The sequence below is a fragment of the Bombina bombina genome, chromosome 1 (assembly GCF_027579735.1).
Source record: "Bombina bombina isolate aBomBom1 chromosome 1, aBomBom1.pri, whole genome shotgun sequence".
Lineage (NCBI taxonomy): Eukaryota > Metazoa > Chordata > Amphibia > Anura > Bombinatoridae > Bombina > Bombina bombina.
The window spans coordinates 1,147,657,835-1,147,682,296 of NC_069499.1; the positions used below are offsets into that span (position 1 = coordinate 1,147,657,835).

Genomic DNA, 24,462 nt, shown 5'->3' on the forward strand with positions numbered 1-24,462 from the left:
TGTGGACTGATGAAACAAAAATTGAGTTATTTGGTCATAACAAGGAGCATTATGCATGGCAGCAAAAGAACACATAATTCCAAGACAAACACTTGCTAGCCACAGTAAAATTTGGTGGATGTTCCATCATGCTGTGGGGCTGTGTGGCCAGTGCCGGTACTGGGAATCTTGTTAAAGTTGAGGGTTGCATGGATTTCACTCAATATCAGCAGATACTTGAGAATAATGTTGAGGAATCAGTCACAAAGTTGAAGTTACGCTGGAGCTGGATATTTTAACAAGACAAGACCCAAAACACTGCTCAAAATCTACTCTGGCATTTATGCAGAGGAACAAGTACAATGTTCTGGAATGGCCATCCCAGTTCCCAGACCTGAATATCATTGAATATCTGTGGGGTGATTCAAACCTAACTGAACTGGAGATGTTTTGCAAGGAGGAATGGTCTAAAATACCTTCATCCAGAATCCAGACACTCATTACAGGCTATAAGAAGCGTCTAGAGGCTGGTATTTCTGCTAAAGGAGGCTCTACTAAATATTGATGCAAAATTTCTGTTGGGGTGCCCAAATTTATGCACCTGTCTAATTTTGTTTTGATGCATATTGCAAAGTTTTTGTTAATCCAATAAACCTCGTTTCACTACTGAAATATTACTGTGTCCTTCAATTATTTGATAGATCAAAATGAAATTGCTGATCCAAACACCTAATTATTTATAAATGAAAATCATGGAAATTGTCAGGGGTGCCTAAACTTTTGCATACGACTGTGTGTATATATATATATATATATATATATATATATATATATATATATATACACATATACAAGGCTTGATTATTCCCTAACATATGATTATAATGTGCGGCAACACCAAAGAAGGATATAATGTACCAGATGGTAGAGGATAAGTGTATATTAGATATCCTATTCTGCTTGATGTTCTTAACTTTTTCATATGGTAGGTGCAATTTCACCACTGTGGTTCAATATCTGTTTTAAAATGTACCTCCAAAAAAAAAAAGTATCAGTTATATTACTCATTACATGAGGGATTGAAGTCCAATCTTATAGGAGAAGAAAAAATACACCACACGACAGAGCTTTAATCCTTCACACTTTGCCATGATTCCTTAGTCATACATATAGCCAAGAAAAATAAGAAAAGCAGGGTAAAAACTACAAACTGGTACTGCCGCCAACTGTTATGGAAAAACAAGGGCAGGTCTTGTGGACTCTCACCATCATAAAATAAATTAATCAGGTAAGCATAAATTTTGTTTTCTTTTATAAAAGATAGTGACAGTCCACAAACCATCACACGTGGGATCCTCTTGTCCAAGCTGTAAAGTCCCCAAGACCACCATGAAATAGGTCAGGAAAAACAATTAAGGCAAGTAGAGGTACTAAACAGGTACTGCAGCCTGCAGAACTTCCCTACCAAAAGCAGCCTCAGAAGAGGGAAACATGTAAAAATGGTAGAATTTGGTGAAGGTATGTAAAGATGACCAAATAGCTGCCTTCAAATCTGTTCAAAGTAAGCTTCATTTTTAAAAGTCCAAGAGATGGTGACTGCTTAGGTCAGGGGGAGACTTACTAGCTTTGCTATGCAAAACAAAACTTCAAGCCAAGCTGCCATGGTGATTGCAGTAGCTTTTCGTCACTTGTGAGGAATAGAGAAAAGGATAAACAAGGAAAACACTTCTGAATTCTTTAGTGGGTTAAAGATAAAATTCTAAGGTCTTTACTACATCCAAATTATCATTTATTTTTTTGCACTGGACAGAGAATTGGGACTACAATTTCCTGACTGATTTTTTCAGAAGAAACTACATTCAGAAGGAAAGAGTAGATTATTTTAAAACTGCTTTACCCTGATGAAATAAATCCCTGAGGAAATAGCCAAGAGAAAGAGGACCTTTAAACTTGACATTTCTACAACATATACAATGTTTTATTATTGCAACTGAAACATTATTGCAATATACATTCATTATTTATTTTGCTGCCTTTTGCTATAAAATACATAGAAAAATTGTGCTTGTTTCACTTTCTCCCAGGGAGGTTTGGGCCAATACTTTAAGGCAATTTATGCAAGCTTTTTTTGACTTCACCCTCCCAAATAAAATTCTCAGCAGTCACGTTTGTAAAAGGTGGGTTATCAGTTTTGCATCAGCAATCATGAAAGAAGCATTCTTTGCAATAGTAATTAAGTTGAATCAGTGCTACAACGCCTTAAAGGGACATTATACACTCATTTTTAATTTGCATAAATGTTTTGTAGATGATCAATTTATATAGCCCATAAAGTTTTTTTGTTTTTAATTTTTTGTTTGGCTTATTTTTAAATAACATTTCTCTGATTTTCAGACTCCTAACCAAGCCCCAAAGTTTTATGAGAATACCGTCAGATACCTACCCCATCTTGCTCCTGTGTGTGTAAAGGGTCTTTTCATATGCAAAAGAAGGGAGAGGGGGGGGAGTTTCTTATTTCCCACTTGCAGTGGGCTTTCCAGCTACCTTTTCAACAGAGCTAAACTGAGAGCTTCTAAGTAAGTTTTTAAACAGTTTTATACTGGATTTTTATATCAGTATCTGTGCATCTTATTCTTTATAGTAGTGTCTATTACATGCAGTTATATAAAAATGAGTGCATACTGTCCCTTTAAGGGGAGAGATAAGGGTGCAGTCTCTCTCAACTGCACATGTGTAAACAAAGGGCTCGTTCCCATTGAGTTTTTAAAAATGGAGCCGTAAGCTACCGAAGTTGCAGACAGCTAAAAGTAATTTACGCTCCATTTTAGTACCAGGTTTCCATTGAAATACGTTGCACTTTGTGTGCAGTCAATCTTTTTGTGTAGATGTAAGTTAACGTTGTGCTAACGCTTCCATCCAAAGTTGATTTTCAAGAAATCCAATTAGTTGCTATGGTAATCCGATCTTAAACTTAAATTTTATAGTGTAACGTCTATGCTTCTTACCTGTGATCACCTCTAAAGAGAAACAAAAACAAAGATACACTTATTTATTACACATTTTTCAACTATAAGCAAATACTATTTTTTATTATAATTATAGTTTCCATTTTAGTAATATATGTAAAATGTATTGCTGCCCTAGGCATAGGTCTAGTTTGAATTCTGTAGATATGTGCGTGCATGTATTTTTATATGTAAATAGAAACTGATATTTCCATAAAGACATTAGTGCAACTATTCCTATACATGGGACAACAATAAATATTACAATTTATTTCTACATGAAACACTTGCATTATTTGTAAGTTTTAAAATTGTAATGGGAAATAGGTCTCAAAAAGCTCCTTTTTCCTAATTTACACCTAGTTGAGCTGGAGGTAAGTTTTCTCGATGTATCGACAGTCACCGACAGTGTAATAATACCAGGTTTTCAATGAAAGCACAAACCGTTAAAAGTTATCACTTAACGGCTTCTAATACTTTCTATGGGACCCGAAAATAACCTAATTAATTACAGCTCAATGGAAGCAAGCCCAAAGTTTGTGCTATATCTGAATACGAGTATGTGATTGGTTAGCAAGGATTCTTTTGTTCTGGGAAACAGGGAAATCAGTGAAATGAATAAACATAAAACAATATATACTCATTTGACAAAATGAAGATGTTTTCATTGCAAAATTATTCTCAGATATGAAGGTTTAAAATCATGTAGTTTACAATTTGTGTTTAGTGGTCCTTTAGGGCTCCACAAAAGGAAAGCTGTCCTGATAACCCATCTTACCCTGACCAAAGCTTGAACAAAGGCTTGAATATCAGGAAGTACAGAAATCGTCTTGCAATACGAGACTGAAAGGGCAGAAAAAGAACCTATATGCTTACCTGGTAAATTAATTTATTTTTTGACACGATGAGTCCACGGATCATCATATTCACCTCCTGGTCAGCAAGAGGAGGCAAAGAGCACCACAGCAGAGCTGTTAAATAGCTCCTCCTGTCATGATTACCTCTTGCTGCACATTTACCACATTCCTACTTTATGCAGTACTCCTATAAATTACCTCAATAGGAAGCACTCAATGCTTCAATATTCTTGCCTGCAAGTGACTCGTTACTTGGGAGATTTCTGACTACAGCACACCTCCAATTCCAACAGACCCGGATCTTGCGGTGACGTCACACGCCAACGGAGCGCGCGCGCCTACCGCAAAACTACTCTGAAGCCTCAGCAACAAACTCCTGTGTTCAACTCTTCGAGTATAGTGACTTAATAACCGCATCCAATTCCTTAGCTCCTAAGCGGTAAGATTATACAGCTCTGCTCCTATGAATCTGTGCACAATTCTTACAAGCCGGTCTTACTAATATACTTTACTTTATTAACATTCTCTCTTCTCCTCATTACATTGCTAAGTGTCATTATAATTGCATTTCTTTAGATATCTACTAATTTTGCTCAGGTATCACTTTTACTTTATACTAAGCTAAACACACTTACAATTATAACGCCTAGAATCAGTCTAACGTATTTCCTAAGGCAGATAGGTTAAATGCTGTGTAGAGCTGAAACGCCACAAATCGCAGCTATTTACCTTTCAGCCACATATTAAAGGGAAGTGTATTGCATGATAAACTAACCCTGCTGCCATACGTTTTTCTTTTATATCAGGCATACACTTCCCAACACAAATATTGCTGCAGTTGTGGTCCTCATACTCACTACTACCACTTTCTGCTTGCAGGGGATAAAAAAATTTCAACAAACCCTGACAATAATATTGAAGCCTGAAATGGACCCAGCAGCCCTAGTAGCCCATATAGATACACTCACAATAACAGTTGATAATCTGTCTAAAGGCCTTACTGCTTTGCAAACTGAGAACAAAACATTAAAGATATATATAGATGAAAAAATTGACAGTTTGAAGGCAATTCACACTACTTGTGAACCACAGCCAAACCCACCACAACCTTTTAGTGGTATAAGAAGTGAGTTCAGGGAGTTTAGAAACTCTTGTTTTCTTTATTTTCAGTTAAAATCAAAAACTTATACAAATGACCACTTAAAAGTGCTCACAACAATTTCATACCTGCGCGGTGAGCCGCGCATCTGGGCAAACCTGTTTTTTGAGATTGATGATCCCATATTGTACTCATTGGATCAATTCTTCAAAGCAATGGGCCAGCTGTATGATGACCCCTACAAGCAGTTATCTGCTGAGACTGCAATGAGATCCCTGCGCCAGAATAAAAGGCCAGTGGAGGACTACATTGCAGAATTCAAGAAGTGGTCAGCTGATACTCAATGGAATGATCTATCCTTGAGAAATCAGTTTAGGCTTGGTCTCTCCGAATCCCTCAAGGATGAACTAGCCAGACAACCACTTCCTGAATCCTTAGACAAACTCATAGATAGTTGCATAACTCTAGATAGACGTATCAGGGAGAGACGTACAGAAAAGATACATCATGAGACCATTGCAAAATTTCCATCACCACTTGCACCCAACATTCCTTCACAAAAGCCACCATCTAGGGCTGCAGAGACTCCTATGGAAATAGGGTTCATCCGCGGACCTCTTACGCCACAGGAAAAGTTGAGAAGGAAAACCTTGGATCTCTGCATGTACTGTGGCGGTTTAGATCATGCAGTGAAGGACTGTGCACAACTCCTACGCAGGAAGGGTAAGCAAAGAGCTACACATATCTGTTTATCTTCTAAACAACACCGCTCTAACCATTGCACCCTCCCTATTCTCTTACAGTGGGAACACCACAGACTCCAGTCTGAAGCTATTCTAGATTCCGGAGCAAGTCACAATTATATTGATCACCAGTTTGCAGTGTATAATAAAATACCACTTATAACAAAAAACACACCCAGTCTCCTCCGTTTTGTTGATGGTAATGAGATTACCTCAGGCCCTATAAAATATCACACAATACCTCTCCGCATCACTACACAGTCCTTACACACTGAGTTTCTCACCTTCGATGTAATACCATCTCCAATGTTTCCTATCATTTTTGGCATTACGTGGTTTAAACAACATGACCCTACCATAACTTGGTCCACTTCACATGTCAATTTTTCTTCTCAATATTGCACAAATACCTGTCTCCATGAGGAACAACTACTCCTGGATATTTCTAACCAAATTCCCATCGAATACACCTCCTTCTCGGATGTTTCATAGGATCTATGACTGTCCAATTGAATTACATCCTGGCGCTGACATCCCTTATGGACATGTCTTCCCATTATCCGAACCCGAACTAGAACACCTAAGATCTTACTTGAAGGAAAGTCTTCAGAAGGGTTTTATTCGCCACTCCACTTCCCCTGCGGGTGCTGGGATTTTCTTTGTAAAAAACAAAGATCAGTCATTAAGACCCATCATAGACTATAGGGAACTAAATAAACGCACTATAAAAAACCGGTATCCTCTACCTCTCATACCTCAATTAATTGACAGACTAAGGGGTGCCATGTATTACACTAAATTGGACCTCAGAGGAGCCTATAATTTAGTACGCATTAAACAAGGCCACGAATGGTTGACAGCTTTTAGAACAAGATATGGTTTGTTTGAATACACAGTCATGCCTTTCGGCTTATGTAACGCTCCTGCAACCTTCCAGTATTTCATAAATGACATCTTCAAAGATTACCTAGATTTGTTTATGGTCATTTATTTAGACGATATCCTCATATACTCATCAGACCTTCAGGAACATATAAAACATGTTACCCTGGTCTTGACTCGTCTACGAGATCACTCACTATATGTCAAACTGGAAAAATGTACTTTCCACACTCAAGAGATTAAATTCCTGGGTTACACCATAACCCCCAAAGGCATTGAGATGGAGTCTGATAAAATAACAGCAGTACAAGATTGGCCTGTTCCTAAGTGTAAAAAGGACATCCTGAGATTTATGGGGTTCGCAAATTTTTACAGGAAATTCATCAAGAATTTCGCTAATCTCTCCAGACCCCTAACAAATCTAACTAAAACTACTTATAAATTCCATTGGAATGACCAGCTACAGGCTGTCTTCGACTACCTCAAAACTGCCTTCACTACTGCCCCAATTCTTCGTTATCCAAATCCATCTCTTCAGTACATACTGGAGGTTGATGCTTCCAACTTCGCTTTAGGGGCAATCCTCTCCCAGAGAATCATTACCAAGGAACCACTACATCCTGTTGCTTATTTCTCACGTCTTTTAAACCCAGCAGAGATCAACTATCCAATAGGTGATAAGGAATTATTAGCTATTAAAGCTTCTTTGGAACATTGGAGACATCTACTGGAAGGAACTCCTATACCTATACTTATCTATACCGATCACAAAAACCTTGAATACCTGAAAACAAACTGTACTCTCAGCTCTCGTCAAGTACGCTGGAACCTCTTCTTATCCAGGTTTAACTATCTCATCACTTATCGCCCAGCTTATAGGAATAAAAAGGCTGATGCCCTCTCCAGACAGTTTGAAGAACCCCAAATACCTCCTACTGAATCATCCTTGATCCCTGCAGATAGGTTTTTGGCATTAACTACTGAACAGATCGACCTCTTCAGGACAGAACAACAGTCAGACACACAAAAACCTCTTCAAAGCCTAATCCAACATCAGGACGGTTTATATTACTATCAACAACAAGTTTATGTACCTCCTCCACTAAGGACACTTGTCCTAAAAACACTACACGATTCTCAGCTTGTCGGACACTTGGGTATACATAAAACTCAAGAGCTAGTCAAGAGATTTTTTTGGTGGCCTACATTACATTCTGATACCACTGACTATGTCCAAACTTGCAAGATTTGTACTACTACTAAAACTGGGAAGTTCGCTCCAACTGGATATCTCCTCCCACTACCAACACCCCATCGACCTTGGACTCATGTTGCCTTGGATTTTATAGTGAATCTCCCTCTCTCACACAAACAGAACACTATACTGGTTGTTGTGGATTTATTCAGCAAGATGGCACACTTCGTTCCATATCACAAACTACCTACTGCTGCGGAAACTGCCACCTTGATGTTCACACACATTTTCAAATTACATGGACTTCCAAACTCCATAACTTCAGATAGGGGTAGTCAATTCACGAGTAAATTCTGGAGTCTTCTCTGCCGTTCTCTTAATATCACTAGAAGGCTCAGTACCTCTTTTCATCCCCAGACCAATGGACAGACTGAGAGAACAAACCAATGGTTGGAACAGTACTTACGATGTTTTATATCAGCTAGACAGGATGATTGGGCAACACTTCTTCCTTACGCCGAATTTGCCTTCAATAATTGCGAACATTCCTCCACCAGGTCCACTCCGTTTTATATTAACTATGGTTTCCACCCTACTTTCGAATGGGATTCCTCATCCCAAACTCATTCCCCAGTGATTAATGGGTTGCTAAACACTATTTCTGACACCTTTACCCTGGTTAAAGATAATATTGACTCTGCGAAACTTCGTTACAAACTTCACTATGACAAGAAGAGGGTGCCATCCCCCTCCTACGCTGTGGGTGACTATGTCTGGTTGTCCACCCGTAATTTGCATCTTCCAGTCCCTTCTAAGAAACTGACCTCTGCTTTTATTGGACCTTTTCCCATTGTGAGGGTGGTGAACTCCAACGCTGTCACTTTGTCTCTACCTGCCACGATGAAGTGTCATCCCACGTTCCATGTCTCATTACTCAAGCCATACAGACCCCTCAGACATCATTCCCCAGCTGTCCCTATTGCACCTCTCGTTCCTGATGGTTCAATGGAATATGAGGTTCAGGACATCTTGGATTCCCGACGCTTCAGGGGACATCTGCAGTATTTGGTTCACTGGAAGGGTTATCCTGACTCTGAGGATTCCTGGGAACCGGCCGCTAACCTGTCCGCTCCTCGTTTGGTTAACCGTTTTCATTCTAGACATCCTGACCGACCTTCGCCTGATCCTCGGGGATGATCCTTGAGGGGGGGGTCCTGTCATGATTACCTCTTGCTGCACATTTACCACATTCCTACTTTATGCAGTACTCCTATAAATTACCTCAATAGGAAGCACTCAATGCTTCAATATTCTTGCCTGCAAGTGACTCGTTACTTGGGAGATTTCTGACTACAGCACACCTCCAATTCCAACAGACCCGGATCTTGCGGTGACGTCACACGCCAACGGAGCGCGCGCGCCTACCGCAAAACTACTCTGAAGCCTCAGCAACAAACTCCTGTGTTCAACTCTTCGAGTATAGTGACTTAATAACCGCATCCAATTCCTTAGCTCCTAAGCGGTAAGATTATACAGCTCTGCTCATATGAATCTGTGCACAATTCTTACAAGCCGGTCTTACTAATATACTTTACTTTATTAACATTCTCTCTTCTCCTCATTACATTGCTAAGTGTCATTATAATTGCATTTCTTTAGATATCTACTAATTTTGCTCAGGTATCACTTTTACTTTATACTAAGCTAAACACACTTACAATTATAACGCCTAGAATCAGTCTAACGTATTTCCTAAGGCAGATAGGTTAAATGCTGTGTAGAGCTGAAACGCCACAAATCGCAGCTATTTACCTTTCAGCCACATATTAAAGGGAAGTGTATTGCATGATAAACTAACCCTGCTGCCATACGTTTTTCTTTTATATCAGGCATACACTTCCCAACACAAATATTGCTGCAGTTGTGGTCCTCATACTCACTACAACCACTTTCTGCTTGCAGGGGATAAAAAAATTTCAACAAACCCTGACACCTCCTTCCCTCCCACTCCAGTCATTTGACCGAAGTTAGGAAGAGAAAGGAAAAGCCAAAGTGCAGAGGTGTATGAAGTTTACAATAACCCACAACCTGTCAAAAAGAACAGGGCGGGCCGTGGACTCATCGTGTCAAAAAAAAAATAACCACAGAGATCCTCACCAGTTCCTGATGTTTGCCTTTCTGGACAATCATTTCCAGTTTGTGGCTCTGCCTTTTGGTCTGGCCACTGCACCCAGAACTTTCACAAAGGTCCTGGGGTCGCTGCTGGCGGTTCGACGACCGCAGGGCATTGCAGTGGCGACCTTATCTGGAGGATATTCTAATCTTATCAGCTAGCAAGGTCTCATACCGACCTGGTTCCTGAGGACTCACGGGTGGAAGATAAATCTGGGAAAGAGTTCGCTAATCCCACAAACCAGGGTACCCTTCTTGGGGACTCTAATCGACTCTCTATCCATGAAAATTTTTCTGACAGAGGTCAGGAGGTTAAAGATCATGAATACATGTCGAGCCCTTCAGTCCAATCCTCGGCCGTCAGTGGCTCAGTGTATGGAGGTTATTGGATTGACGGTGGCGGCAATGGACATTGTTCCGTTTGCTCGGTTTCATCTCCGGCCTCTGCAACTGAGCATGCTCAGTCAGTGGAATGGAGATTATGCAGACTTGTCTCCTCAAATTCATCTAGATCAGGAGACGAGGGACTCTCTTGTTTGGTGGTTGTCACTGGATCATCTATCCCAGGGGACATGCTTTCGCAGACCCTCGTGGGTGATAGTGATGACGGACGCCAGCCTACTAGGCTGGGGAGCAGTCTGGAACTCCCTGAGGGCTCAGGGTGTATGGACTCAGGCAGAGTCTCTCCTTCCAATCAATATTCTGGAGTTGAGGGCTATTTTCAATGCGCTTCAGGCTTCGGCCCGATTCATCAGGTTCCAATCGGACAACATAACGACGGTGGCTTACGTCAATCATCAGGGGGGAACCAAGAGTTCCTTGGCGATGACAGAAGTAGCCAAAATTATACGGTGGGCGGAGGCTCACTCTTGCCATCTGTCGGCAATTTACATCCCAGGGGTGGAAAACTGGGAAGCAGATTTTCTGAGCAGACAGACTTTTCATCCGGGGGAATGGGAACTTCATCCGGAAGTGTTCTCTACCCTGATTCTGAGATGGGGCAGGCCGGAGTTGGATCTTATGGCATCTCGTCAGAGTTCCATATGTCCACTGATTGGGCATCTACGATTAAGGCATACTAGCCGAAACGCGTCAGAGGCAAGGCTGACAGCACTGCCTGTGTGCAGTTTTATCCTATCTGCCATCGTTGTTTCAATGAAGGAGAAATAAAGGTTATTTTACCTTACCTTGAGGCTCGCTGGTTTTCTTTATGTTCTGGATCTCTTCAGAATGCCAAGCTTCCGAGATACGGTTCCAGGTGCAGGGATCCCCAGGCCGAACTGATAGATGCCTTGACAGTGCCTTGGTCGTTCAACCTAGCTTATGTGTTCCCGCCGTTTGCTCTCCTTCCCCGGGTGATTGCTCGAGTCAAACAGGAGAGGGCTTTGGTGATCCTCATCACTCCTGCGTGGCCTCGCAGGACTTGGTATGCCGATCTGGAGGACATGTCATCTCAGCCACTGTGAAAGCTTCCATTGAGGAAAGACCTTCTCATTCAGGGACCCTTCAATCATCCGAATCTAGTTTCTCTGCAGCTAACTGCTTGGAGATTGAACGCTTGATTTTATCTAAATGAGGGTTCTCTGATTCGGTCATTGATACTTTGATTCAGGCACGTAAGCCTGTTACTAGAAAGATTTACCATAAGATATGGCGTAAATATCTTTATTGGTGCGAATCCAAGGGCTACTCATGGAGTAGGGTTAGGATTCCCAGGATTTTGTCTTTTCTCCAATTAGGATTGGAGAAAGGGTTGTCCGCAAGTTCTTTAAAGGGACAAATTTCTGCTTTGTCTATTTTGCTTCACAAGCGTCCGGCAGATGTTCCAGACGTTCAATAAATAGCTATGATTTATAAATGTGACAGATTCCCAATCATATTGACAAATAATAACAGAATTTATGTTTACCTGATAAATTACTTTCTCCAACGGTGTGTCCGGTCCAGGGCGTCATCCTTACTTGTGGGATATTCTCTTCCCCAACAGGAAATGGCAAAGAGCCCAGCAAAGCTGGTCACATGATCCCTCCTAGGCTCCGCCTTCCCCAGTCATTCGACCGACGTAAAGGAGGAATATTTGCATAGGAGAAATCATATGATACCGTGGTGACTGTAGTTAGAGAAAATAAATCATCAGACCTGATTAAAAAACCAGGGCGGGCCGTGGACCGGACACACCGTTGGAGAAAGTAATTTATCAGGTAAACATAAATTCTGTTTTCTCCAACATAGGTGTGTCCGGTCCACGGCGTCATCCTTACTTGTGGGAACCAATACCAAAGCTTTAGGACACGGATGATGGGAGGGAGCAAATCAGGTCACCTAGATGGAAGGCACCACGGCTTGCAAAACCTTTCTCCCAAAAATAGCCTCAGAAGAAGCAAAAGTATCAAATTTGTAAAATTTGGTAAAAGTGTGCAGTGAAGACCAAGTCGCTGCCTTACATATCTGATCAACAGAAGCCTCGTTCTTGAAGGCCCATGTGGAAGCCACAGCCCTAGTGGAATGAGCTGTGATTCTTTCAGGAGGCTGCCGTCCGGCAGTCTCATAAGCCAATCTGATGATGCTTTTAAGCCAAAAAGAGAGAGAGGTAGAAGTTGCTTTTTGACCTCTCCTTTTACCAGAATAAACAACAAACAAGGAAGATGTTTGTCTGAAATCCTTTGTAGCCTCTAAATAGAACTTTAGAGCACGAACTACATCCAAATTGTGCAACAAACGTTCCTTCTTTGAAACTGGATTCGGACACAAAGAAGGCACAACTATCTCCTGGTTAATATTTTTGTTAGAAACAACTTTCGGAAGAAAACCAGGTTTAGTACGCAAAACCACCTTATCTGCATGGAACACCAGATAAGGAGGAGAACACTGCAGAGCAGATAACTCTGAAACTCTTCTAGCAGAAGAAATTGCAACCAAAAACAAAACTTTCCAAGATAATAACTTAATATCTACGGAATGTAAGGGTTCAAACGGAACCCCTTGAAGAACTGAAATAACGAAATTGAGACTCCAAGGAGGAGTCAAAGGTTTGTAAACAGGCTTGATTCTAACCAGAGCCTGAACAAAAGCCTGAACATCTGGCACAGCCGCCAGCTTCTTGTGAAGTAAAACAGATAAAGCAGAAATCTGTCCCTTCAAAGAACTTGCAGATAATCCTTTCTCCAAACCCTCTTGTAGAAAGGATAGAATCTTAGGAATTTGTACCCTGTTCCATGGGAATCCTTTCGATTCGCACCAACAGATATATTTTTTCCATACTTTATGGTAAATTTTTCTAGTTACAGGCTTTCTAGCCTGAATAAGAGTATCAATGACAGAATCTGAGAACCCACGCTTTGATAAAATCAAGCGTTCAATCTCCAAGCAGTCAGTTGGAGTGATGCCAGATTCGGATGTTCGAACGGACCTTGAACAAGAAGGTCCCGTCTCAAAGGTAGCTTCCATGGTGGAGCCGATGACATATTCACCAGGTCTGCATACCAAGTTCTGCGTGGCCACGCAGGAGCTATCAAGATCACCGAAGCCCTCTCCTGATTGATCCTGGCTACCAGCCTGGGAATGAGAGGAAACGGTGGGAACACATAAGCTAGGTTGAAGGTCCAGGGCGCTACTAGTGCATCTACTAGAGTCGCCTTGGGATCCCTGGATCTGGACCCGTAGCAAGGAACCTTGAAGTTCTGACGAGACGCCATCAGATCCATGTCTGGAATGCCCCATAATTGAGTTATTTGGGCAAAGATTTCCGGATGGAGTTCCCACTCCCCCGGATGAAATGTCTGACGACTCAGAAAATCCACTTCCCAATTTTCCACTCCTGGGATGTGGATTGCAGACAAGTGGCAGGAGTGAAGCTCCGCCCATTGAATTACTTTGGTCACTTCTTCCATCGCCAGGGAACTCCTTGTTCCCCCCTGATGGTTGATATATGCAACAGTCGTCATGTTGTCTGATAGAAACCTTATGAATTTGGCCTTTGCTAGTTGAGGCCAAGCCTTGAGAGCATTGAATATCGCTCTCAGTTCCAGAATGTTTATCGGGAGAAGAGATTCTTCCCGAGACCATAGACCCTGAGCTTTCAGGTGTTTCCAGACCGCGCCCCAGCCCACCGTCGGTCGTTACAATGACCCACTCTGGTCTTCTGAAGCTCATCCCTTGGGACAGGTTGTCCAGGGTCAGCCACCAACGGAGTGAATCTCTGGTCCTCTGATCTACTTGGATCGTCGGGGACAAATCTGTATAATCCCCATTCCACTGTCTGAGCATGCACAGTTGTAATGGTCTTAGATGAATTCGCGCAAAAGGAACTATGTCCATTGCCGCAACCATCAAACCTATTACTTCCATGCACTGCGCTATGGAAGGAAGAAGAACAGAATGAAGTACTTGACAAGAGCTTAGAAGTTTTGATTTTCTGGCTTCTGTCAGAAAAATCTTAATTTCTAAGGAGTCTATTATTGTTCCCAAGAAGGGAACTCTTGTTGACGGGAATAGAGAACTTTTTTCTACGTTCACTTTCCACCCGTGAGATCTGAGAAAGGCTAGGACAATGTCCGTATGAGCCTTTGCTTGTGGCAGAGACGACGCTTGAATCAGTATGTCGTCCAAGTAGGGTACTACTGCAATGCCCCTTGGTCTTAGCACCGCTAGAAGGGACCCTAGTACCTTTGTGAAAATTCTTGGAGCAGTGGCTAGTCCGAATGGGAGTGCCACAAACTGGTAATGCTTGTCCAGAAAGGCGAATCTTAGGAACCGATGATGTTCCTTGTGGATAGGAATATGTAGATACGCATCCTTTAAATCCACCGTGGTCATGAATTGACCTTCCTGGATGGTAGGAAGAATTGTCCGAATGGTTTCCATCTTGAACGATGGGACCTTGAGAAATTTGTTTAGGATCTTGAGATCCAAAATTGGCCTGAATGTTCCCTCTTTTTTGGGAACTATGAACAGATTGGAGTAAAACCCCATCCCTTGTTCTCCTAATGGAACAGGATGAATCACTCCCATTTTTAACAGGTCTTCTACACAATGTAAGAATGCCTGTCTTTTTATTTGGTCTGAAGACAATTGAGACCTGTGGAACCTTCCCCTTGGAGGTAGTTCCTTGAATTCCAGGAGATAACCTTGAGAAACTATTTCTAGCGCCCAAGGATCCTGAACATCTCTTGCCCAAGCCTGAGCGAAGAGAGAGAGTCTGCCCCCCACCAGATCCGGTCCCGGATCGGGGGCCAGCGTCTCATGCTGTCTTAGTAGCGGTAGCGGGCTTCTTGGCCTGCTTACCCTTGTTCCAGCCTTGCATCGGTCTCCAGGCTGGCTTGGTTTGAGAAGAATTACCCTCTTGCTTAGAGGATGTAGAATTTGAGGCTGGTCCGTTTCTGCGAAAGGGACGAAAATTTGTTTTATTTTTAGCCTTAAAAGACCTATCCTGAGGAAGGGCGTGGCCCTTTCCCCCAGTGATGTCTGAAATAATCTCTTTCAAGTCAGGGCCAAACAGCGTTTTCCCCTTGAAAGGGATGTTAAGCAATCTGTTCTTGGAGGACACATCCGCTGACCAAGACTTCAGCCAAAGCGCTCTGCGCGCCACAATAGCAAAACCTGAATTTTTCGCCGCTAATCTAGCTAACTGCAAAGTGGCGTCTAAGGTAAAAGAGTTAGCCAACTTAAGTGCTTGAACTCTGTCCATAACCTCCTCATAAGAAGATGCTTGATTGAGCGACTTTTCTAGTTCCTCGAACCAGAAACACGCTGCTGTAGTGACAGGAACAATGCATGAAATTGGTTGTAGAAGGTAACCTTGCTGAACAAACATCTTTTTAAGCAAACCCTCTAATTTTTTATCCATAGGATCTTTGAAAGCACAGCTATCTTCTATAGGGATAGTGGTGCGTTTGTTTAGAGTAGAAACCGCCCCCTCGACCTTGGGGACTGTCTGCCATAAGTCCTTCCTGGGGTCGACCATAGGAAATAATTTCTTAAATATAGGGGGAGGGACAAAAGGTATGCCGGGCCTTTCCCATTCTTTATTTACAATGTCCGCCACCCGCTTGGGTATAGGAAAAGCTTCGGGGGGCACCGGGACCTCTAAGAACCTGTCCATCTTACATAATTTCTCTGGAATGACCAAATTGTCACAATCATCCAGAGTAGATAACACCTCCTTAAGCAGAGCGCGGAGATGTTCCAATTTAAATTTAAATGTAATAACGTCAGGTTCAGCTTGTTGAGAAATTTTTCCTGAATCTGAAATTTCTCCCTCAGACAAAACCTCCCTAGCCCCTTCAGACTGGTGTAAGGGCATGTCAGAACCATTATCATCAGCGTCCTCATGCTCTTCAGTATCTAAAACAGAGCAGTCGCGCTTTCGCTGATAAGTGGGCATTTTGGCTAAAATGTTTTTAATAGAATTATCCATTACAGCCGTTAATTGTTGCATAGTAAGGAGGATTGGCGCACTAGATGCACTAGGGGCCTCCTGAGTGGGCAAGACTGGTGTAGACATAGAAGGGGATGATGCAGTACCATGCTTACTCCCCTCACTTAAGGAATCATTTTGGGCAACATTATTATCAGTGGCATCATTGTCCCTACTTTGTTTGTCACATTCATCACATATATTTAAATGGATAGGAACCTTGGCTTCCGAACATACAGAACATCGTCTATCTGATAGTTCAGACATGTTAATAGGCATAAACTTGATAACAAAGCACAAAAAACGTTTTAAAATAAAACCGTTACTGTCTCTTTAAATTTTAAACTGAACACACTTTTTTACTGAATATACGCAAAAGTATGAAGGAAATGTTCAAAATTCACCAAAATTTCACCACAGTGTCATAAAGCCTTAAAAGTATTGCACACCAAATTTGAAAGCTTTAACTCTTAAAATAACGGAACCGGAGCCGTTTTTACATTTAACCCCTATACAGTCCCTGGTATCTGCTTTGCTGAGACCCAACCAAGCCCAGAGGGGAATACGATACCAAATGACGCCTTCAATGAGCTTTTTCAGTGGATCTGAGCTCCTCACACATGCATCTGCATGCCTTGCTTCTCAAAAACAACTGCGCATTAGTGGCGCGAAAATGAGGCTCTGCCTATGACTAGAAAAGGCCCCCAGTGAAAAAGGTGTCCAATACAGTGCCTGCCGTTCTTTTAACAAAATTGCCAAGATTAAAATAACTTTTAAAAGTTATAAACCATTAAATATGCTTATATAGTAATCGTTTTGGCCCAGAAAAATGTCTACCAGTCTTTAAAGCCCTTGTGAAGCCCTTTTATTCTTATATTGAAAATTAAGAAAATGGCTTACCGGATCCCATAGGGAAAATGACAGCTTCCAGCATTACCAAGTCTTGTTAGAAATGTGTCATACCTCAAGCAGCCAAAGTCTGCTCACTGTTTCCCCCAACTGAAGTTAATTCCTCTCAACAGTCCTGTGTGGAAACAGCCATCGATTTTAGTAACGGTTGCTAAAATCATTTTCCTCTTACAAACAGAAATCTTCATCTCTTTTCTGTTTCAGAGTAAATAGTACATACCAGCACTATTTTAAAATAACAAACTCTTGATTGAAGAATAAAAACTACATTTAAACACCAAAAAACTCTGAGCCATCTCCGTGGAGATGTTGCCTGTGCAACGGCAAAGAGAATGACTGGGGAAGGCGGAGCCTAGGAGGGATCATGTGACCAGCTTTGCTGGGCTCTTTGCCATTTCCTGTTGGGGAAGAGAATATCCCACAAGTAAGGATGACGCCGTGGACCGGACACACCTATGTTGGAGAAATACCCCGCTAGAATACATTCAGGTGTCAGTTGATGCACATTCCAGAGCACACAAACATCAGCGGCCCTAGTTTCAGCTGCATCACAATACTTTATTTTAGGTTTGTTTCCTAATTTAGTACATATAGCATAAAACCTAAGCTTGACTGGAACTCCTATAATACTACAGTGAATCTATTCATAGGATTATCATAAGCAGAGCTCACGCTGATTATTGTCACTAACATCTGACAAGTATATAGTGATTTGGGTTTTTTCTACTCAGCACTGTGTGCAGATTGAATAATGCAATATATTTTATAGCACCGGTAACGTTTGTTGCTCTAGGCTATGCTATAGCCGCTTCTACTGCTTTATCAGAATATTAGAGGAGTACTCTTTATACCTTATCATAGCTTCTGACTTAGTGCTGAATAAATTTTACATAAATACTGTTGAGAGCAATTGTAATTGTATATTTGAACCAAGAGATAGATACATATTATAGTGACTAGTTTATTGTTCACTATAACAACAAAACTCATAATATATATTACTACACGTTAGCAAAGGTCACCTTGGGGAATCATACATTCAATTATAGTTGGGCAACAACACATTACTAATTGCCCCAAGTGACATATACAGTTCCATATCACACTAGTGAGAGTCTGTGTCGTTTTTAATTGTGTGTTACCCTTATTTTAAGTTTACAAGCTAATAAAAGTTATATTTTAAAAATCCTTGTACCTCAAAAACTGCCCATTAGTCAGGGCCCAGAGTGCTTTATGTGCATACTTTTTAGTAGCTTTTCGCTAGTCTTCAGCGATATTCTACTTTGTGTTTAACCAGCGTTACTTAAAGGGACATGAAACCCATTTTTTTCTGTTCATGATATAGAAAGAGCATGCAATTTTAAACAACTTTCTAATGTACTACTATTATCTAATTTGTTTTATTTTCTTGATATTCTTTGCTGAAAAGCACATCTAGATAGGCTCAGTAGCTGCTGATTGGTTGCTGCACTTAGAAGCCTCATGTGATTGGCTCACCCATGTGCATTGTTTTTTCTTCAACTAAGGATATCTTAAATATGAAGCAAAATAAATAATAGAAGTAAATTGGATTGTTGTTTAAATTTGCATTCTCTTTCTGAATCATGAAATACATTTTTTGGGTTTAGTGTCCCTTTAAGTCAGCGGTGAGCTGGTTGTACGTGCTAGTGCACAATTTCCCCATAGACATCAATGGGGAGAGCCGGCTGAAAAAAAGCCTAACACTTGCAAAAAAGCAGCGTAAAGCTCAGTAACGCAGCCCCATTGATTCCTATGGGGAAACTAAATTTATGTTTACACCTAACACCCTAACATGAACCCCGTGTCTAAATACCCCTAATTTTACACTTATTAACCCCTAATCTGTCGCCCCCAACATCGCCGACACCTACATTATACTTATTAACCTCTAATCTGCCGCTCCGGACATTGCCGCCACTATAATAAACATATTAACCCCTAAACCGCCGCACTCCAGCATCGCAAACACTAGTTAAATATTATTGACCCCTAATCTGCTATCCCCAACATCACCGCCACCTACCTACATTTAGTAACCCCTAATCTGCCGCCCCCAACGTCGCCGACACTATACTATATTTATTAACCCCTAAACCTAAGTCTAAGAAGAGGATGCTCTGCGCCGGATGTCTTCAAGATGTACCCGCTCCGTGCCGGATGGATGAAGATAGAAGATGCCGTCTGGATGAAGACTTCTGACCATCTGGAGGACCACTTCTCCCGGGTTGGATGAAGATTTCTCCCGGCTTCGTTGAGGACTTCGTCCGCTTCGCTGAGGACTTCTCCCAGATTTGTTAAGGATGGATGTCGGCTCTTCAAAACTGTAAGTGGATCTTCAGGGCTTAGTGTTAGTTTTTTTTAAGGGTTTATTGGGTGGGTTTTAGTTTTAGGTTAGGGTTTTGGGCTGCAATAGAGCTAAATGCCCTTTTAAGGGCAATGCCCATCCAAATGCCCTTTTCAGGGCAATGGGGAGCTTAGTTTTTTTTAGTTAGGGTTTTATTTGGGGGGCTGGTTGTGTGGGTGGTGGGTTTTACTGTTGGGGGGTTGTTTGTATTTTTTATTTTTTTTTACAGGTAAAAGAGCTGATTTATTTGGGGCAATGCCCCGCAAAAAGCAATTTTAAGGTCTATTGGCAGTTTACTTTAGGCTAGGGTTTTTTTATTTTGTGGGGGCTTTTTTTATTTTTATATGGCTATTAGATTATATGTAATTAGTTTAAATATCTTGTAATTAGTTTTTTTTATTTTGTGTACTTTAGTGGGGGGGGTTGTAATTTAGGTAATTGTATTTAATTTAGGTAATTTATTTAATTGTAGTGTAAGGTTAGGTGCTAGTGTAAGAAAGGTTAGGTTTTATTTTACAGGTAAATTTGTATTTATTTTAGCTAGGTAGTTATTAAATAGTTAATAATTATTTAGTAACTATTCTACCTAGTTAAAATAAATACAAACTTGCCTGTAAAATAAAAATAAAACCTAAGCTAGATACAATGTAACTATTAGTTATATTGTAGCTAGCTTAGGGTTTATTTTATAGGTAAGTATTTAGTTTTAAATAAGAATTATTTAGTTATTAATAGAAGGTTTTCTTTAGATTTATTTTAATTATATTTAAGTTAGGGGGTGTTAGGGTTAGGCTTAGGGGTTAACAAATTTAGTATAGTGGCGGCGACGTTGGGGGCGGCAGATTAGGGGTTAATAATATTTAACTAGTGTTTGCGATGCAGGAGTGCGGCGGTTTAGGGGTTAATAGGTAGTTTATGGGTGTTAGTGTACTTTTTAACGCTTTAGTTATGAGTTTTATGCTACAGCTTTGTAGTGTAAAACTCATAACTACTGACTTTAGAATGTGTTACGAATCTTGCGGGATAGGCTGTACCGCTCACTTTTTGGCCTAAAAAAAAAGCTTGTAATACCGGCGCTATGGAAGTCCCATTGAAAAAAGACTTAATTTGCGGTACGGCCAAAAAAGTGTGCTGGACAGCTGTACCTACAAGACTCTTAATAGCAGTGGTAGTGAAAAAGCAGCGTTATGAGGCTTAACGCTGCTTTTTTACTCATAACGCAAAACTCATAATCTAGCCAATAGTTAATAATCGCTTGAAAAGCCTGTTCCTTAGCGATTACATAAAGCAAACTTTTAAGTATTGGAATAAAAGCAGATACCATCATTTCAGCTTTTTTCAGCAGTTACCTGCTTTAAGAAAGGAAATCCATTACAAGGCTTTATCATTTGAGCTGGCTGCACTCTCAGTTTTTTCCATTCTTCATTTATTAGGTTTACCCTCTCTTGGACTTTTGCAAAATTTTCAACATACAGAGACTAAGAAATAGAAGATAAAAATAGAAACAATTTTATTATTATCATCGTTATTTATAACGTACATTGTTAAAACAGGGGTAAAACACACAATGGGGACTATGAGAAGTAAAAAACCCTGCCATTATCACAAGTACTTTCATAAAACAAGCTCTACTAATAGAAAAGATCTTACAATTAAGAATCAACAAGAATGTGTTGGAGTCTGTTCAAAAACAGAATTTATGCTTACCTGATAAATTACTTTCTCTTGTGGTGTATCCAGTCCACGGATTCATCCTTTACTTGTGGGATATTCTCCTTCCCTACAGGAAGTGGCAAAGAGAGCACACAGCAGAGCTGTCCATATAGCTCCCCCTCTAGCTCCACCCCCCCAGTCATTCGACCAAAGGTTAGGAAGAAAAAGGAGAAACCATAGGGTGCAGTGGTGACTGTAGTTTAACAAAAAAATGTATTACCTGACTTAATTGCCAGGGCGGGCCGTGGACTGGATACACCACAAGAGAAAGTAATTTATCAGGTAAGCATAAATTCTGTTGTTTTCTCTTGTAATGTGTATCCAGCCCACGGATTCATCCTTTACTTGTGGGATACCAATACCAAAGCTTTAGGACACGGATGAAGGGAGGGAACAAGACAGGTACCTTAAACGGAAGGCACCACTGCTTGCAAAACCTTTCTCCCAAAAATAGCCTCCGAAGAAGCAAAAGTATCGAATTTGTAAAATTTGGCAAAAGTATGCAGTGAAGACCAAGTTGCTGCCTTACAAATCTGTTCAACAGAAGCCTCATTTTTGAAAGCGCATGTGGAAGCCACTGCTCTGGTAGAATGAGCAGTAATTGTTTCAGGAGGCTGCTGGCCAGCAGTCTCATAGGCCAAACGGATGATGGTTTTCAGCCAAAAGGAAAGAGAGGTAGCAGTCGCTTTCTAACCTCTCCTCTTACCAGAATAGATAACAAACAAGGAAGATGTTTGTCTGAAATCCTTAGTTGCTTGTAAATAGAACTTTAAAGCACAAACTACATCAAGATTGTGTAATAGACATTCCTTCTTCGAAGAAGGATTAGGACACAGAGAAGGAACAACTATTTCCTGGTTAATATTCTTGTTAGAAACAACTTTAGGAAGAAAACCAGGCTTGGTACGCAAAACTACCTTATCTGCGTGGAACACCAGGTAAGGTGAATCACACTTTAAACACACAAGGATGAACAGTGGCACTACTTAGACTTTTCCTCTTATAATAAGTCAAATTCAGAGGTAAGAGTTAGATTAATTCTACTGTATGTTAGAGGAAATGGTGCTTGTGCACAAATATAAATATGAACACAAAGGAAGAATGGTATAAAGGATACCAGACTACCCAAAGTATGCACTTACAGCACTCTAGGTCTGAACTGAAGGTTGGGATTCCTTAACAGGATATTAAAATATAACTTTTATTGGTATTAAAATTAAAAAACCAAAGTTGTTTGGTTAATACATACACGATTAAAATTTGCTCCAGTGCTCAAATCAGTATAGTGAGTTTCACATTAGATCACAATTTATGATAATTCGGCCTGAATAAATTCACTAGTAATAGTGATCTAAATAGTTCAATAAATCAACTCGGTAATGGTTACCATCAGAGTGTTCATCTGAATAGTAGAGCTCATGTATAAATTCTGATCAAGGTTGTGTACTCTCAGCTATATAAACTTATGCTATCATCATTCAATATAATTGGTGATAGCAGAGTAATGATTATTGTATATTAATAATGATTATCCACGAATAGGGGTACTGGTGAATTAAATATTCACAAAAACGAGGGTTTGATCAGTTATAACCTGGGTTATAATTTTAGCCTGTATATTTGTATAAATAGTAATGTGTGCGTGCTTGGTGCTACTGTAGTTTTCAAAATTTCATTAGGTATATATTCCTAAAAATTGGAATACAGTTATAATCACAATAAGCCTAGTTCTGTGTAGCCCAGACCTCCGATCTGGCCACTTTTGTTCACTTAGAGTTATTAGATAGTTAGACCCTGATTAGTCCATACAGTAATTGCTGCAAAAGTTAATATGGCTTATGTTAATCCACCTTTATAAATTTTAGGCGTATGTTTCATAGAAAACTAAATCTGCTATCCCGGCGTCTCCCAGATTTTATCAATTGACAAATGTCCCAGAGTTTATTCACAGTGCTAAAAATTATTATTCTGGGCCAGTGTGTGGTAATTCGAATTAAGTGCCCTTTGGCACAGCCACTGTGATGATCCACAAGTATTACAATTATCAGTCATCAGTTTGTAACATTCTTCTCATACATATTCATTTATATACTGGGTTTTATAGCTTTAGTTAAATTTGGCACAACCCACTTTCAATAAATGCTTTCTATGATTTCGTTTCAGTTAAATATCCGTGTTACAATATCTATTAATTTCGAAAGCTCTGAAAGCTGTGTTTGAAGTTAAAGCTCGGTCTGGCACAACCCAGATTATATGTATAGAGTTAATAGTCCATTAATTTGTAATATGAATCTCCGTTGAAACACCCATTCATTTTCAAACTACAATTTAACAATTAAAGTAAATATAATCTGGTACAACCCAGGTTATATACGTAATGAATATCTGTCAGTTTTTGTTTAATTCGCAACAATGTTGCAGGTTGATATATATGTTTCAGTTTAAGCGCTGTGTGGTACAGCTAATGCTGTCACTATCGGGCAGTATCAATCACACTTATACGTTTGTGAGATCTTACAATACACGCACATTCACACATCAGTTAGGTAGTTTAAGTTAAAACTGGCACAACCCAGTTACTATAGCAATATCCACGATGTGGCGTATAATTATTAAGAGACTTAGTTAACTATTAATGAAATAAAGTCTGGCACAACCCAGGCTATATGGTTATAACTCGTTATTGCATATATGGTAAGAAAGGTTTTTCTATAAACACCATGTAACGGTCCCTATTAGGTACCCTGACCAGATAGGTCAAATATCAATGTTTTAGCTCTATAATTGCGGTAACCCTGTGCTCCACATGATTTAGCGGTACTGGGCTAGTTTAAAATACATAGAAAATAGAGCGTGAACGAGTTCAACACTCTCCCCTCAAGGTGAATCACACTGTAAGGCAGATAATTCTGAAACTCTTCGAGCAGAAGAGATAGCTACTAAAAACAAAACTTTCCAAGATAACAACTTAATATCTATGGAATGTAAAGGTTCAAACGGTACCCCTTGAAGAACTGAAAGAACTAGATTTAGACTCCATGGCGGAGCCACAGGTTTATAGACAGGCTTGATTCTGACTAAAGCCTGAGCAAACGCTTGAACGTCTGGTACCTCTGCCAGACGCTTGT

General features: G+C 40.4%; 1 protein-coding gene across 6 annotated transcripts in view; it reads right to left on the reverse strand.

The window, feature by feature from the left end:
* Positions 1–24,462, reverse strand: part of EZH1 (enhancer of zeste 1 polycomb repressive complex 2 subunit) — a 485,968-nt gene that overhangs the window by 436,209 nt on the left and 25,297 nt on the right. For all 6 annotated transcript variants that reach the window (XM_053699400.1, XM_053699426.1, XM_053699407.1 and 3 more), the window contains one exon: positions 20,971–21,099. In XM_053699400.1, coding sequence (XP_053555375.1) covers positions 20,971–21,099 — 129 coding nt within the window. The remainder of the gene's footprint in view (positions 1–20,970; positions 21,100–24,462) is intronic.